The 16,581-nt window shown below is 48.1% G+C and overlaps 1 protein-coding gene across 3 annotated transcripts in view; it reads left to right on the forward strand.

Annotated features, from left to right (window-relative positions):
• The window catches only part of ANKRD27 (ankyrin repeat domain 27 (VPS9 domain)), a 35,874-nt gene extending 20,293 nt beyond the window's left edge, over positions 1-15,581 (forward strand). For 2 of the 3 annotated variants that reach the window (XM_012647033.1, XM_012647036.1), the window contains 13 exons: positions 43-135; positions 1,451-1,648; positions 3,254-3,313; positions 3,424-3,543; positions 4,673-4,717; positions 7,661-7,783; positions 8,559-8,756; positions 9,594-9,713; positions 10,534-10,695; positions 11,728-11,839; positions 12,863-12,941; positions 13,141-13,219; positions 14,226-15,581. In XM_012647033.1, coding sequence (XP_012502487.1) covers positions 43-135; positions 1,451-1,648; positions 3,254-3,313; positions 3,424-3,543; positions 4,673-4,717; positions 7,661-7,783; positions 8,559-8,756; positions 9,594-9,713; positions 10,534-10,695; positions 11,728-11,839; positions 12,863-12,941; positions 13,141-13,219; positions 14,226-14,459 — 1,623 coding nt within the window. In that variant the 3' untranslated portion in view covers positions 14,460-15,581. The remainder of the gene's footprint in view (positions 1-42; positions 136-1,450; positions 1,649-3,253; positions 3,314-3,423; positions 3,544-4,672; positions 4,718-7,660; positions 7,784-8,558; positions 8,757-9,593; positions 9,714-10,533; positions 10,696-11,727; positions 11,840-12,862; positions 12,942-13,140; positions 13,220-14,225) is intronic. The other variant, XM_012647034.1, reaches the window with a different exon arrangement.
• Positions 15,582-16,581: the final 1,000 nt, after the last annotated feature.

Here is a 16,581-nt window from a genome sequence, read left to right on the forward strand (position 1 = left end):
GGGCTTTCTCCTGTGTTCATCCGCTTCCTTTTCTCCCCGAAGCTGCTGCTGCTGCACTACAAGGCCAGCACCGACGTGCAGGACAACAACGGCAACACCGCGCTCCACCTGGCCTGCACCTACGGCCACGAAGACGTGAGTGCCGCTTGCTGGTCCTCACTCTTGCGCATGTGAATTTCTGATTAGTTCGTTGTTGCATTTTGTGTTGATAATGACTGGAACATTGAGTGTGTACTTTTTTTAATTTAAAAGAATTTTCAATGCATTACAGATGCTATATTGAAGTAAGAGAAATCTAAAACTTAATTTCCCATTATCTTATCCTGAAATTAAATCATTTTCATCTGTCCCTGCTACCATCTGGTTCTTACTTTTATTCATATTCAGTTTTTACAGTGACATCGAGGAATTTTATAATTTCCATTTTCACTTACTATTTGCTATGAGTGTATTAATTTTTCTACCCCCCTCCCCCTTCCTACGCTCCTTCCCCTTCTCTCCATAGGGATATACAGCTAGATTTATACTCAGGTAGGGTCTAGGCTGGGTCAGGTCGTTGATGTACAAAAATGGCGTCACACTCTGTATGTTTTGTGCAACTTGCTTTCCTAACTTAACACTACGCTACGGAGATCCTCTAGGTCACTCAGTGTAGGTCTAGGCCATTCCTTACTAGCTGCACGATGATCTGTCATGTGTCGTGTCAGAGATCTCCAAGACCACCCCTGGTTCGGTGCTTTGCTAGGGGGACTCAGGGAACTCAGCATACAGTGTCCTTTCGTCACAGTGAAGGGACACAGCACAGGCGGCAAAGGGAAAAGGCACCTGGATGAATCCAGAGGAAACTGGGGTGAGCCTCACATGGTTCTCTCTCCATCGAGTCGCAGGAAGTGTAACATACGTGAGGTGTCATCTACCAGGCAAGCGCATCAGGGACTCAGGGCCTGGGATTTTTACTGAAGGCTGGTCACGAAGCAGCCTCCGGCAAGCACAGAACAAAATCCCAGACTCCTAGAAGGAGAGCTGGTGTTCAGCATAAACCACAATGTTGTCCAAAAGAGGTTAGGTCCAGTGAGCTACCTTATCAGCCAGGGAACTGCGGGAACACTCCCCAAATCCAAGTGCCATGGGATGCTGGAGCCCGGGGACAGTCTTGCTGGCAGGCCTCCAAGGGGTCGCAGTCTCAGGCCTGCCGTGCTAACTCTGTTCTGCACATGGGGACATCACACGTTTATCCCGCCTTTTCTTACTGATTGGCCGTTGCGTCCTCGTGAAGGCGTGCGGTGTCCTGATCAGGTACCGTGGAACCTGGGGTTCTGTCTGTGGCTGTGCACTTGCTTGGTGAGCGGAGCCTCCGTCGAACTGGGACGTGGGCTGGAGTTAAGGAGAGCACGGATGGTGCCCGAGGCCTGGCGTTTAGTTAATGGTGTCCTTTCTCATTTCTCCGCAGTGTGTGAAGGCTCTGGTCTACTATGACGTGCAGTCGTGCAGACTAGATATTGGCAACGAGAAGGGAGACACCCCCCTGCACATCGCTGCACGCTGGGGGTACCAAGGCATCATAGAGACGTTGCTGCAAAACGGGGCGTCCACTGAGATCCAGAACAGGCTGAAAGAGACGCCACTCAAGTGTGCATTAAACTCCAAGGTAGCTCTTTTCCTCTCCGAGTGGCAGTGTGACTTAAAACAAAATCGATGTCCATAGATTAGGTCTTGGCCTTGGTGGACGAATTGTGCATTAGTCCTGAGGGCAGGACTTGGCTGTATGCTCTCTGCTGCATTTGGGACCTCGCTGTTAATGGATTTTACTTATTCATATGATTTTCAGTTTTACTAGCAGTTTTTCCTCAGTGTTGTTCCAAGAGCTGCTCCCAGCAGAGTGGCTGATGTATGTGTGAGCACAGTGGGTGAAAACGGGACGAAGGCAGAGCAGGCCGGGGCGGGGCCGTTTTCCCGCTACTTTCCCTTCAGTGCCTGGAAACCACATTCTCATTTGGCCGGTGTTGACCGTCACTTTTCTTTCATAAATGATTTGATAATTGGGCTCACTTGCCTCTTGCTGGTAGTAATTTCTGGAAACAAAGCTTTGGCAACACGCTGGGAAAGTTCTCCGCTGTCGTGAGTGAAGGGGGGTGCGGGTGCCCGTGGGGGCGGCAGCGTTGGTGAGGGACGCCTGGAGGGAAGCGTGTAGGCAGACGCCCCTGAGGGAGCGGGCCCTGTGACATGAGGCTCCGGGGGGCGTCCAGGACACCCTCGGGCTGCGGCTCCCGTAAATGATTATGTTTTCAGGCAGGTCTGCGCGTGGCCCCCTTTGCACGGCCCGACTTTCTGCCTTTTGGTGTGTTACCGGCTCCCTCTCACGGCTTCCAGCTCCCTTCTTGGGGGCTCTTTCAGCGTGTTCGCATCTCATCCTGGGAGTAGCACCGTTTTTGTTTTTTTGGGAACCACTGTATTGCAGTATGACTGGTGTGCAAAAAGCTGCACCCGTGAAACCATCTCCACAATCTGTGCCATGACACACCCATCCCCTCCAAGGTTTCCTCACACCCTCCTCATTATTATCGTTTCTGTGAGTGGCAAGAGCACGCGGCATAAGATGTAAGTAGCGCAGGTTTTGAAGGTTAAATCCCTGCTCCCGGCTCCGGGGTCCTTAGCCGGACTGCCCACCCACTCACAAGGCGGCAGCTTGGTAGCAGCCAGAGCGGACGGGACTGGGCGGTGCTGCCTGGGCCGGAGGTGCCGAGACGCCTCGCGAGGGGGGTGCTTCTGCCACTGGAGCTCTACCCGAGGCCCTTCAGGGGGGGATCTGCAGAGCAGAGGGGCAGGCTGCCGCCCAGGCGTGGCTCTGAGCCGTTCCTGCTTGAGACCCGTGGGTGCCGACGGAAAGGCCACGCTTTGTGCCTGTGCACAGACAGGCCTGGGGGCTGGGCGAGGTAGCCTTCGAGGCCCCTCCTGTGTCTGGGCGCCTCTCATCCTTGGAGCCTGTTTGTGGGAAGCACTGACCGCTCCCGTCGGACAGGAGGAGCACGGTATGGGAGGACGTCCAGGCTTTGCTGGGCGTGATCTTGCATAAGTTCCCACCTGCTTTGGGTCTTGGTTCTGTCTGTGCAAGGGTGTGGCTGGGCTGCAAGACCCAAGACTCTGCTGCGCCACGTTCCAAGGAGAAAGGCAGGCAGCGGGCGTGTAGGTGATGGCCCTTTGTTGAGGTGATACTCATCTCGATTGGTACTGTTCACCCCCCTCGTCCTCCTAGATTCTCTCTGTCATGGAAACCTGCCATCTGTCCTTCGAAAGGAGGCAGAAGTCCTCTGAGGTAAGTCAGCGCTGTGCCAGCTGTTTGCAGTAGAGACCAGGGGCCTCTCCCCGGCCCTCAGCTGTCCACATGCCCACGTCTTTTCTCTCATCTGGGCTCCCTGGCTGCAGGTCCCCGTGAAGTCCCCTCAGCGCTCTGTGGATTCCATCAGCCAGGGCTCCTCCACCTCCAGCTTCTCCTCCGTGTCAGCGAGCTCCAAGCCAGAGGACACCACCAAGGACTATAGAGAGGTGAGGCTTCCAGACTGGGTGGCAGAGAAGAGGACATGGCGGCCCTGAGGTTATGGTGGCCAGTTAAAGACCCATAGCCCAGGCTGGGTGTGGCAGCTCACGCCTGTAATCCTAGCACTCTGGGAGGCCGAGGCAGGCGGATCGTTTGAGCTCAGGAGTTCGAAACCAGCCTGAGCAAGAGCGAGACCGCGTCTCTACTAAAAATAGAAAGAAATTAGCTGGACAACTAAAAATATATAGAAAAAATTAGCCGGGCATGGTGGCACATGCCTGTAGTCCCAGCTACTCGGGAGGCTGAGGCAGGAAGATCGCTTGAGCTCAGGAGTTTGAGGTTGCTGTGAGCTAGGCTGACGCCACGGCACTCTAGCCCGGGCAACACAGTGAGACTGTGTCTCAAAAAAAAAAACAAAAAAAAACAAAACAAAAAAGTTTACATAGACACCTGCACACACACACTGCGTTTTGGAAAAGCTGATTTATATATTTTTTTCTGTTTAATTTATCTTAGAGCTTGTTCAGTGTCAGCCCAGTGGATCTGCCTCACTCTAACTGAAGGGGGACCACTGTATGGACGTACCACAGTTCCGCTGACAGCTCCCCATGGATGGGGGCCCCCTCACTGATGCTACCCTAGTGCCCACCACCCCCAAGATATGACCTGCTCTTGGAGGGCTGTCAGCTCAATGCAGACCACAGCAGAGAAAGCCAAGATACGTGGTCAAAACTAACAGAGACCTGCAGTCTCTCCTGGGAGGGGGTGTCCACCCTCATGGTATCCTCAGCTAGCAGACAGAGCTGAGTTCAGTACGTGTAGTTCTAAATCACAGGAGTGGCAGCTTCTTAGGAAGCACCTGTGATTCAAGGTGACTATCATCTCACCTTTCCACATAAATGACAGTTACATTTTATATACCTTAAATGGCAGTGGGTTCTGTGCACACCAGCAACTTCCTAGGATGTCCTATCTGAACAGTTCTAGGGATACGTTTGAAAGATACTAAATGAGTCGTTAAAACTCCACAGATTAAGAGACAAATGAAAGCTACTAGCTTTTAGAATGTTTATATTATTTCTATCATCATCTTATTATTAAAATCATTTTTCTAACTTTCTTTTTCCTTTTATTAAGGTAGAAAAACTTTTAAGAGCAGTTGCTGATGGAGATCTAGAAATGGTGAGTTTTTAGAAGTGCATTTTAAAAAGCCTGCTCTTGGTTTAAGACAGCTACCCACCTGTGTTTCTTGTCTCCGGTTCATTTTCAAGCCGCGTGGCTCCTTCGTTCAGTTCCACATAGAAGGTGGTATATTAATGAGTATTTGATAACAGTGATGTGTTTTTCCAACAAGCGATGAGGCAGGCTGGCATACGGGCACACAGTGAGGCTGGTCCCTGCCTTTTGGACATTCACATTCCAGGATTGCGGCGAGACGTTTGCAAGGAGAGCAGACCATGTCCAGGGCACAGCGTGTGGGCTCAGAGCAAAGCTTGGGCTTGTTTTTTTTTTCTTTTTTTTTTGAGACAGAGTCTCACTCTGTTGCCCGGGCTAGAGTGCCGTGGCATCGGTCTAGCTCACAGCAACCTCAAACTCCTAGGCTCAAGCAATCCTTCTGCCTCAGCCTCCCGAGTAGCTGGGACTACAGGCATGCGCCACCATGCCCGGCTAATTTTTTCTATATATTTTTAGTTGTCCAACTAATTTCTTTCTATTTTTAGTAGAGATGGGGTCTCGCTCTTGCTCAGGCTGGTCTCGAACTCCTGAGCTCAAACAATCCGCCCGCCTCGGCCTCCCAGAGTGCTAGGATTACAGGCGTGAGCTACCGCGCCCGGCCAACTTGGTTTTAAGAGAGTGCAGGGTCATGGGGAGAGGAGGCGGTGGCAGCGGTGAGGGCAGAGCCCAGAGGTGTTCGTGAGGCTCTGTAGACGCTGTGGACGCCGTGACTCCTGGGCCAGGAGGCTGAGGTCTGAGGCCGGGGGCTCCAGGGAGTCAGGAGATGGTGTGGGCTCCCTGGACTGGCACCTGGGGAGGGTATCGTGGCTCAAAGGAAGTCACCGTCGGGTGACAGGGCACCTCCGACAGTGAGATCAGTGGACGGCAGAGCAGCCTTCGTTAGGTTCCTGTGAGCAGTTTCCCTGGTTTGTCTTCAGTTCCTGAAAGGAATGTGTCTTCTGCTGTTAATGGAGTAGTAAATTAGGCGCTTACCAAATTAGCAGCTCTGAATGAATCACACCACGAGAGAGCTTTACAGCGATGTGTGTTTCTAAAGTGCTCTCTGCTGATGATTGAGTTTGAGGTGGTGAACACAAACTGCTGGGATCTGATTGTAACAGCCTCTGGGACACTAAGAGTCTGAACGGCGTTATCGGTGTGTTCGCCTTTAGCCTTTGCCCAGAGGCCGCTGTTGATCCATCAGAGTGACACGCGGTTCTGAGCGGGACAGGGGTGTCTGTGTCTGGCTGATGTTGGGTCGCTCCTCGTCTTAGTGTGTTTGTGCTGCTATAAAAGAATACCTGAGACGCGGTAGTTTATGAAGAAAAGAGGCTTCCTTGGCTCCCGGTTCTACGGGCTGTACAAGAAGCGTGGCACCGGCATCTGCCTCTGCCGAGGGCTGCGGGCTTCGTCCGCTCGTGTGGGAAGGCGAGGTGGAACCAGCATGTGCAGAGATCACCTGGCTAGAGAGAAGGTGGGGCGTGGGGAGGGGGAACGTGTCGGGCTCTTTCTAACCACCAGCTCTCAGGGGAACTGAGAGAGCCAGAGCCACTCACTGCAGTGAGGATGGTCCCAGCTGTTCATTAGGAGTCTGCACCTCCCACTAGGCCCCACCTCCAGCACTGGGGATCAGATTTCAACCTGAGGCTCAGGGGCACACACATCCGAACCACAGCTCTCCTCTCCTGAGACCAGCCCTGGGGGCCCAGCATTCTTTGGAGGAAGCAAAGGAGGCATCTTGGGGTACCCTAGCACCGTGGTGTGAGCCAGCAGCACAGCCTGTGGAGACACAGCAATGACCACCCCGTGTCACATGCCTGCTCTTCCTCCTGCTGTGGGCGGGCAGGGGCTGAGATGGGTGAGCAGAGACAGACTGCCCCGTGCCCAGTGGGGTCACCATCCGAACGAATCTGCAGAGCCTCCCAAGCCCCATCTGAGCCCACCTGCTCAGCAGTCCCCACTCCCACCTTGGTCCCCTCTTCCCACCAAGAGGAACCGCGTGGTCTGCCCCAGCTGGGCTGTCGGGTGAGGCCCCTGAACAGAGCCTGTGGTGTTTCCAGCCCCAAAGTGTCTGTGCTCGGGGTCTGGGAGGGACCTGAAGGAGAGGAGGTTGGAGCCGGAGGGGTCTTCCTGGAGCCCTCTGCCCCTCCTTGCAGGCACGTGCCGACTTCCTTAGCGCTTAGAAGCGGGCCTAGAGATGTACTTACGTCATTTTCTTTTCTCACGTTTGGTATACTGGAAACTAGTCTTTATTGGAACGTAGATTTGACCTGTTTGGGGGTCTTTTCAATACTTTCACTGGGAGCCTGAGGCAGGAGGATTCCTTGAGCCGAGGGTTCGAGGCTGCAGTGCACTGGGACCTGTGAGCAGCCACTGCCTCCATCCAGCCCAGGCAACTTAGGGAGACCGTGTCTTAAAAATACTAACGACTTCCTCCTGGGGGCTGGTGCATTCTAGTTGCAAGAACGGAACGCTGGCTTGCAGCCGGGGAGGCTGAGGTGTGTGCCTTTGAACAAGCTGTTGACTCCTCAGGATGAGTTTTCTGTCGAGCGAGAAAGGAGGTGTCTGGCGCTGCCTGGCGGGTCGATGAACGGGTACGATTAGATGATGGAGGAGGAGGTGCTCCCCGAGGCCCTCGGACCAGGGTTTCAAAGCTGTCACCCTGAGGCAGCGCCAGGCTGCCCCCTCTTAGGACAGAAGAAAAGTCTCTCTGATATACCTGCAAACGGTAGCTTAACCTCCCTCTGTCACCACTGGAGGGATTTAGAGGCACAGGTGACCCTGGCGCCTTCCTGAGGGAGCAGCGGGCATTTATGGATTTGGGAACAGTTAATGGTGAGTGTGTGCAAGATTCTGTAGCTGGCACAGGATGAGTCTCGAGCTCCGGTTTCTCCTACTTTCCATCACCAGGTGCGTTACCTCTTGGAGTGGACAGAAGAGGACCTGGATGAAGTGGAGGATACTGTCAGTGCAGCGGACCTCGAATTCTGTCACCCCTTGTGCCAGTGCCCCAGATGTGCTCCAGCTCAAAAGGTTTGGCCCTGCTTCTGTTGGTGGGGCGGGGGTAGGGGGGCAATTCTTCTTCCCCTTAGGAAAGTTCTCTGCTTCTCAGCCGGATAATTTCCGTGCTCAGTGGCTACGAATAGGTATCCCCTGAGCCATGGTGGGGAGATAAAATAAAAAAAATTCAAGAAATTTTAAATTCTTGTTGATACAAGTCCTTTGAGATATATGTATTGCAAACATTTTTTCCCATCCTGTGATTTGCCTTTTCATTTTCTTAATTGTGTCTTTCAAAGAGCAAACATTTAAAATTATTAAGCCCAGTTTATGAAACTTTTTTATGTTTTTTCCTTTTTGTGTCTTATCTAAGAAATCCTTGTTTATCTCAGTGTTGCAAAGATTTTCTTCAGTGTTCCCTCAAGAAGTTTTATAGTTGTAGCTTTTACACTGAAGGCTGTGATGCATTTTAGTTTTTGTGTCAGGTGTGAAATGAAGGTTGATGTGCAGTGTTTCTGTATGTAGATATCCAATTGTTCCAGCACCATTTAGACTTTCCTTTCCCCACTGAATTGCCTGGCAAAACAGGGCATCATTTTAGGGGGCTTCATTTATTATAAACAGAAGTTAATCTTTTGGTCTATCATACCTTGCTAGTGTAATAGGGATTCCCCTGTGGGCGATGTGATTCTGAATCCTCCTGTAATCCCAAATTTGCACAGGAGCTGTTGGGGGCAGATGGCTTCAGTTTCTTTGGCCTGATTTCTTGAATACTAATGACTTTGCTTCCGTCTTCTACACTCAACAGAAGCTAGCAAAGATTCCTGCCAATGGGCTCGGTGTGAATGTGACCAGCCAGGATGGCTCCTCCCCTCTGCATGTGGCTGCCCTGCATGGCCGGGCGGACCTCGTCCCTCTCCTGCTGAAGCATGGTGCCAACGCAGGTGCCAGGAATGCAAACCAAGCTGTCCCGCTCCACCTGGCCTGCCAGCAGGGCCACTTTCAGGTACAGGCTGCGTCTCTTGGGCAGTGTAGCGGGGGCCCGCCTTTGGCTAGAGCCCCCCCTGGTGGGAACGTTGCAGAAGGGAAGGGTTTGGTGGCTAGCAGGGGCCACTGCCCTCCCCCAGCCCAGAGGTTCTGCCGTGCACACGGCAGGACCACTCAGCCTCGGAACGTAGAATGCTGGCGCTCCTTGGGGGAGCCGGCTCCTCCCCACCCCGCACCCCCGGCCATTCACATCTGGGTGCTGCCGAGGCTGTTCTGGTTCTGACCCCAGCAGGAGCCGTCTCTTGTGCGTGGGTATTTATTCGTCATCTTGCCACCTGCATGTTCCCAAAGCCTTCGGTCTGTGCTAAATAGTTCAGTACTTTATAAAGTGCAGTCATGGCCCTATAGAAGGGGTTCAGGAGATAATTCTAGAATAATTAACTTCGTAAAAATCCTTTTTTTCTTTTGGAAAATTATTTATGTGCATATTTTTTCACTTTTCTTTATCAGTTCTACAGTCAGCATATTCCAGGTCTTCCGGCTCTCTCCTAAATGCCTAGTATAGTGCTTCAAGCGTTGGTTTCCTAATCTATAAAATTGGGTAATGATTCCGACTCTCCCGAGGATACGTGTAAAGAGTAAATGAACACACGAGTGCCTAGCACACGCCTGGCACAGAGGCAGACCCTCGGCAAATGTTAACTCCTCCCCTCTTCAGCTGGTCTCCTTCCTCCTGGGGTCAGACATGTGTCTGAAGAGTCTTCTCAGTGCGCTTAGAGCAAAGTCTAAAGAATATCAAATTAGAGGATTTCTCCCTGCAAAGTTCAAGGTCGAAAATTTTTCTTCTCTGGACTAGGTGGTGAAGTATCTGTTAGATTGTAATGCAAAGCCCAATAAGAAGGATGTAAGTGGAAACACACCCCTCATTTACGCCTGTTCCGGTGGCCATCACGAAGTTGCAGCTCTGTTGCTCCAGGTGAGGGTCCTTCGTAGCCCTGCCGGCTGTCACACCTGCTCTAGTCAGTGCGGCACCTTTACCCAGTGAAACCCCTGGCGCCGGAGACGGAGAAGACTTCTCCCCCTGTGCCGTAAGCTGGCCCACCCGTCAGTCATACATAGGCCTCTGGGGCAAGGAGCTTGGCACCCACATTCCCACACGGGGTACTCTCATGGGTGTGGGGTGGTGCCTCAGCATCTGTCCTACAGCCAGGATGTGGTGACAAGGACCAGGGCGCCACTTTTGCTGAGGTGTGGGATCTCACCTCACTTAGGGGTATGTTGAGCTGTTACCTGAGCATGAACTGAGTGGCCTTCTGTGTCACTGTTGCTTTTTTCCATCTTGATAAAGGTTATACGAATTGACTGTAGAAGAGAATTTAAAGCAGCAGGGAAAAACCAACCCCTCCCTAACACAAAGGCAACTCATTTTGGTGGACTTTTAAAAAATGTGTATAGTTTTGATCAGTTGTTTTCTATCTTGCCGTTTTTCATTTAATGTAGAAAATCGTTTCTTAAAACCATAATTTTTAATGGTTTTTAAAAACCATAATTTTTAAACTGTTTTTGCTCCGTACAGTTAAGTGGCTTCTGTTTTCTCCTGCTGTAATGACAAGTGCTGCAGTGAATATCTTTGCCCATAAATCTTTTTTCTGAATATGACTTTTACCCCCAGCATTTTGAGAAATTCAGACCTCCAGAATGCATGTCACAGTGAGCGCCACACGCCCAGCACCGGGGCTCCATGTTAACATTCCCAGCGCTCCTGACACAGCTGTTCCTCTTCGTTCCTCTTCCAGCACGGGGCCTCCATCAACGCTTCCAACAACAAGGGCAACACAGCCCTGCACGAGGCTGTGGCAGGAAAGCGCGTCTTCGTGGTGGAGCTGCTCCTGCTCCACGGAGCGTCGGTGCACGTGCTGAACAAGAGGCAGCGCACGGCCGTCGACTGTGCCGAGCAGGCGAGTGGAGAGAGCCGCAGAGCCCGGGGAATCCCAGGCTCCCTTACAGCTCTCCCTGGATGCCTCGTGTCTAAGGTCGATCTGAACTAGCAACTGCCAGACCTTGGATCGCTGTGCTGGCTGAGGTGGTGTGCCAGAAGTCTGCCAGTGTGCCTGGCTGGATACCTGCCTCTTGGTCACCCGGTCACAGGGGGCCTGCTCGGCAAGCCAGGAGGGATCGCTCTTTCACAGGTGGTTTTCAGAGGCGCGAGCGGAGCGCTCCTCCCCGTCTGGCACGCTTGCGTGCCGTCAGGTACCCAGGGCAAGGAGCAAGTTCAGACGTTGTTCCGGCTTCGCCAGCCCTGCGTGTGAAAGCCCTGTGTTGCTTGAGCAGCACAATGTAGAAAGTTCGTTTAGTTTGCGGATTTAAAACTCCTTGAGTTCTGTAAGAATGGTGACAACCAGTTTAACCACCTTCTCCAGTGCTGTGGATGTTTGCTGTGGAGAACGGGGAGGAAAAAGTCCTTTTCTCCTGGGGATAAAATACCTGTTTTCTGGTCGCATTTTCATGGTGAATCTTTATCTAGTTTTCTACTCAGGAGGGATAGCTAACAGGCTGTTAAATTACACTCACCATCAATCCACCCTACTCATAGCTTTATTATATTAATTTTTAATTTTCAGTGACAGAATTGAAACATTATAAACTTTCATTTTAGTATTATTTCAGATGATGATCAATGTGTTTTATTGAGAACTTATTATGTGGTGAGCCCTTGACAACCTCATGATAACCCTACAGTAATAGATCGTAGCGTCAACCCAACTGCAGACAGTGGTTGAATACCCAGCCCGGAGTCGAAGGCAGAGACAGGCTGCAAATGCAGATACGCTTTCGCCACCACGCTTTGTGGCCTCAAAGTTGTGTCAATAGTTGTTTCTGAGTCTTTCTGCCCAGCCACACCAATATTGACATTTAGATCGAAAACAAGTAAAAACCTGCAAAGAAAGAATAAAAACTATTACTGTTACCTTTTCCCTTTCAAATTGCAGAATTCGAAAATAATGGAATTACTTCAGGTAGTACCGAGCTGTGTTGCCTCATTAGATGACGTTGCCGGAACAGACCACAAGGATTGCGTCACTGTTGAGATCAGGAAAAAATGTAAGAACTCACATTCTTTTTATCACTCTGAACTTGGGTTCATTAGAAATTCATGGGCAGTTGTTGGTTTTCATGTAATTATAAATGTAAAATATAATCATGATGGGGGGGGGATACAGGCACCAAAGAAATACATGTTACATCCTAATTTATCAGATTAGGGGTGAGCTTTTTTTTGATCCTAGTTTTCTGGTTGATGGTAATGATGTTTCCTAAGCAAGTAAGGTAGAAGCTCTCAACATTACCTTGAAGGTTCAGGCCTCCGCTTAGAACTGGAGAGGAGCAACCTCTGGTGGTTTCTTTCATGCTTCATGTTCCAAAGACAGGTGTTCTTCCGAGCATTTCCTGGACATCGAGGGTAAATGCTACCTTAAAAGATTTTTTTTTAATTTGCAGGTGTACAGATGTTGATGGTAATTAGAACAGCAGTGAGACTGAAGTATTTTCTTCTTTTTTAAAGGTTTAGGAGTTGTACTTTTTTTAAAAAAATTATGATATTGCAATGCAATAATGTGAATAAACCCACTCACACATCTGGATAATCCTGAGACTGTCTCACGTAATTGGCTGTAGCTGGGGACCATCAGTGTATTGAGGATTGATCTTTCTGTTTCATGGGGGTTCGCAGAGTACGGGTTGGGTGTTCCTTATCAGAAACACTTGGGACCAGAAAGGTTTCGGATTTTGGACTTTTTCAGATGTTGGAATGTTTGCATTATCCTTACCAGCTGAGCATCCCTAATCAGGAAATGAGAAATGCTCCAGTGAGATATCCTTTGAGCATCATGTCAAAGAGATCAGAAAGTTTCAGATTTTGGAGCATTTTGGATTTCACATTTTTGGATTAGGGATACTCAACCTGTAATAAATAGGCATATGCGACGTTTCTTTAAGCAAATTCAGGGCTTAGTTTTCTAAATTTTGTAAAACTAAGATAATTGAAAAATTGCATCGATGTTGTAATTTTAAAACGGTCTTTAAACTACTTTTGAAGTGTTCCGACGTTTATCCTTTTATCTACAGGGAACTCAAAAATGTATGATCTACCAGATGAACCTTTTACAAGACAGTTTTACTTTGTCAACTCAGTTGGTCAGTTTAAGTGAGTATAAAATTCGAGTTGATATCTGCTTCTGACCCTGCACTTTACTCACAACCGAAGCAGGTTGTGTTTACCTCTAACTGGTTACCAACAAACCTGCACGGATGCCATCAAGTGCTGCCTCCTTGTGGCCAGAGTATTTCATGCCAATGTCCCAGCTATTTATCTTGGTTCACTTTAATATTTAGTTTATTTTGAGTTTCAGAGGAAAGACTTCAAGGGAGATTATGCCAAGAGATAGAAGTGTCCCTAATCTTACTGAAGGTTCTGCACGTGAGGTAAGTTATTAAACACTGGCATATGATCGTATTTTTTAAAGCCCGGCCTTTTCGGAAGTAATCGATGGCAAACACATCCCTCCTGGATAGTCATCTTCATGTCATTATTGCCTTCTCTGTGACAGTTAGCCACAGTTAAAACTGGAACTCTTTAGTGGGACAGTCAGGAGTACACACTTCATTGACTGTTGTATTTAAAAATACATTTTGAGCAGAGAAAGGAAAGTGGAAACTAGTTGCGTGCGTGGGAAGCTGTAGTTCACAGTGTGCATAGTAGGTGACATGTCAAATTTCATTATGGTTTCAGTCACTAAAGTAGGTAGACGATGACTATAGATGGGTTCACAGTGTTTCCAAATATGATATAAAATTCATATGGATAATTCTTTCTGTGGCCATCTTCCTACTGCATTTTAAATCACTCAGTTATTAAAAAAAAGCCTGATTTACAATCTGTGATACTACAAAGTGACTTTTCTTGGAAACATGACATTTATTGCTGATGAGAAGGAATTTATAGTGTATGTGGCATAGAAATTCTAAATCGTTGTTTTAGAGAATTAAAATGATTTTTGTTAATGTGACTAATTTTGACTTCATATTTAATCTTCCATAGCTTTGCTAATAGACCTGCTGCTTGGTGGGAAACCCACAAACTCTGAAATCTGCCTGAGTTCAGTCAGGTGCTAGCTTTTCCCTTGCTAGCTGTGGGACTTTAGGCAGATTGCTTAGCTTTGCTGATCCCATTTCCTCAGGTATAAAATGGGGGATGACAATAGTACGTACTCCTGGGCATCATAAAGATTAAATGTGAATATATGTAAAGCGTTTTCTTCATGTCTGGCACATGTGGAGTATGCACATGTCGTCCACAAGCATGTTAGAATTGAAATCGTAAAGTACTGAGCACACTGTCTGACACAGTAAGCACTCAACGTAGCTGCCGTTGTCGTGGTGGCTGTTTAGCGTACAGACGTAAACTATTTGAAATGTACTTTTTCTTCAGCCAGTGAGGCAGAGTGTCACACTGAAACAGAATGACCCACCAGACCAGAGCAGATCGCATACTGCTGACAAAGCAAACAGTGATCGGCCGGAGAGGCCCGGACTGAAAGCAGCTGCCCCTGGACACAGGCGGATGCTGCGCAGACACACGGTGGAGGATGCGGCTGTATCCAAGGGCCAAGAGACTGCTGGCAACCTAACCACTGCCCAAGAGGCTAGCCTTTCCCAGTCTTAACAGTAATAAGGAATTGTTAAATTTGCTGCCAAGAAGTACATATGCAAGAAGATGCTGAGCATGAATACATCTTAGAACTAAATGTACTTTCAGATAACTAGCTTGAGAAAAGAAAAGTCATTGGTAGAAAGTTCCTGAGAGCTTTTCTGTGGCTGAGGCAAAGAATGCAACAAAAAACTTATCACGATTTCTCTCCTCTTCAAAGCTACTGAATACACTTGAAAAGGAACGGACAAAATTCCTAGTGTCCGGATCCTTAAGTCCAAGATACTGTTTCTACGTATTAGCGTTCCTTGGCTATAGGCAGAGGTTTTACCACCAGATTCTGACCTCCTCCTACTGAAAGGTGCTAAACCTCTGCCATGTGTATAAATTAGCAAACCACAAGCTAAAAGAATTCCTCCATCGGGGATAAGGTGAAGAGAAGCTAGTTAGGTTTCATGGTACCGTGGAGGCCAGGCAGAAGCGTCAGTTCTGAATGAAGCAAGCAGAACCTGGATGATGTTTCTTTGCAAAGCAACACTCGAACCAAAAGATGCCTAAATGCCATTTTGATGTTCATTTTAGTCAAAGGACATATTAGACCTGTTCTATACCATGCATATGGGAAAAGTTGGGTATAATTTTCCTTCTAACAAATTAAGTACAGATATTTGGTTACTACATATGCACCTGTAGCAGTGTTTCTAGAAACATCCCTTTCTGTTAAGAACCTCCCTTAAATGTCACATCTGATGGATGGTTACTGGACTAGAGTAGATTTGGCACATCTTTTCTTAGTCTTTTGATTCAGATTCACACTTACAGCACAAACCAGGTCAAAATTACTTTGAGTTAGAATTTATTGCCATTTATTCCTTTTTATAAATTTCTATAAATTATACTGTTATTTTTTTATGTTACTGGTCTAGAGCCGCAAATATGAATTTGTCCTGAGTACATTTTCAAATAACTTTGTAATAGGGAAGTGGTTTTGTGCATGTTCCTGGAAATATTGTGTATGTATAGAAGGGAGGGATCAATTATTTTTCTACAAAGTAATTTATGATTTCTAATTTTCTAATGTGCCTTGGATTTGTGCCAAATGATGGAAAAGAAACAGTAAACTTTGATTCTTGACTGTGTCATGCTTTTTTAGTTATTTCGCTATGGAGATACCCGTTTCTGAGCCTCTCAGCTACAAACACAGGCTTTGTGTGTGGAACAGTGGCCCCACTGGATGGATGTACATTTTCTGTTTTAGTTATGGGTGTGTGATTGAAACATGTAAACTTGATCCTTCATTCCTTTTTTTTACATCTTCTGTTTTGTTTTTGAGACGAGAGTCTCACTCTACTGCCCTGAGTAGAGTGCCATGGTGTCAGCCTAGCTCACAGCAACCTCAAACTCCAAGGCTCAAGGAATCCTTCTGCCTCAGCCTCCTGAGTAGCTGGGACTACAGGCATGCGCCACCATGCCCGGCTAATTTTTTCTATGTATTTTTAATTGTCCAGCTAATTTCTTTCTATTTTTAGTAGAGACAGGGGTCTCGCTCTTGCTCAGGCTGGTCTCAAACTCCTGACCTTGAGCAATCCACCCGCCTCGGCCTCCCAGAGTGCTAGGATTACAGGCGTGAGCCACCGTGCCCGGCCAAACTTGATTGTTCAGATCATCATGCATCTACCTAATGAGGGCTGACTTCAGCCAGTAGGCACAGTGCTCAGGGCCCACAAACATATTTTAATGTCTTTTAAAATCAGAATAAAATGAATAGTTTTCTAGTCTAAAAGTGGAAATAAGCACTGTTGGCTCTGCTGATTTCTTTGTTCTGGTTTATTTTTCCCCCTTTTCTCCACTTTTAAACAACATAGCTTTATGGACTTAAGTTGCTGTGATTCTCTACCATCCTAATTAAGAAACTATATCCTATAAAGTTTATCAGCACAGGTATTCTCGAGATACAAATATGTACATTTGATACCTAATTTTTTGAGTGCTGCAATATAATTTTGAAAATTTTCATATATACTCCTGTTTAATTCCAACAATTGCCCTGGATGGTAGAACGCTCAAATAAGATAGGATAGGAAAACTAAGGAGTTTAATTTGCTGGAGATCTTAGAGCGAGGGTCAAGGCCCAGCT

Source organism: Propithecus coquereli, unplaced genomic scaffold (assembly GCF_000956105.1).
Source record: "Propithecus coquereli isolate 6110/MARCELLA unplaced genomic scaffold, Pcoq_1.0 Scaffold254, whole genome shotgun sequence".
Lineage (NCBI taxonomy): Eukaryota > Metazoa > Chordata > Mammalia > Primates > Indriidae > Propithecus > Propithecus coquereli.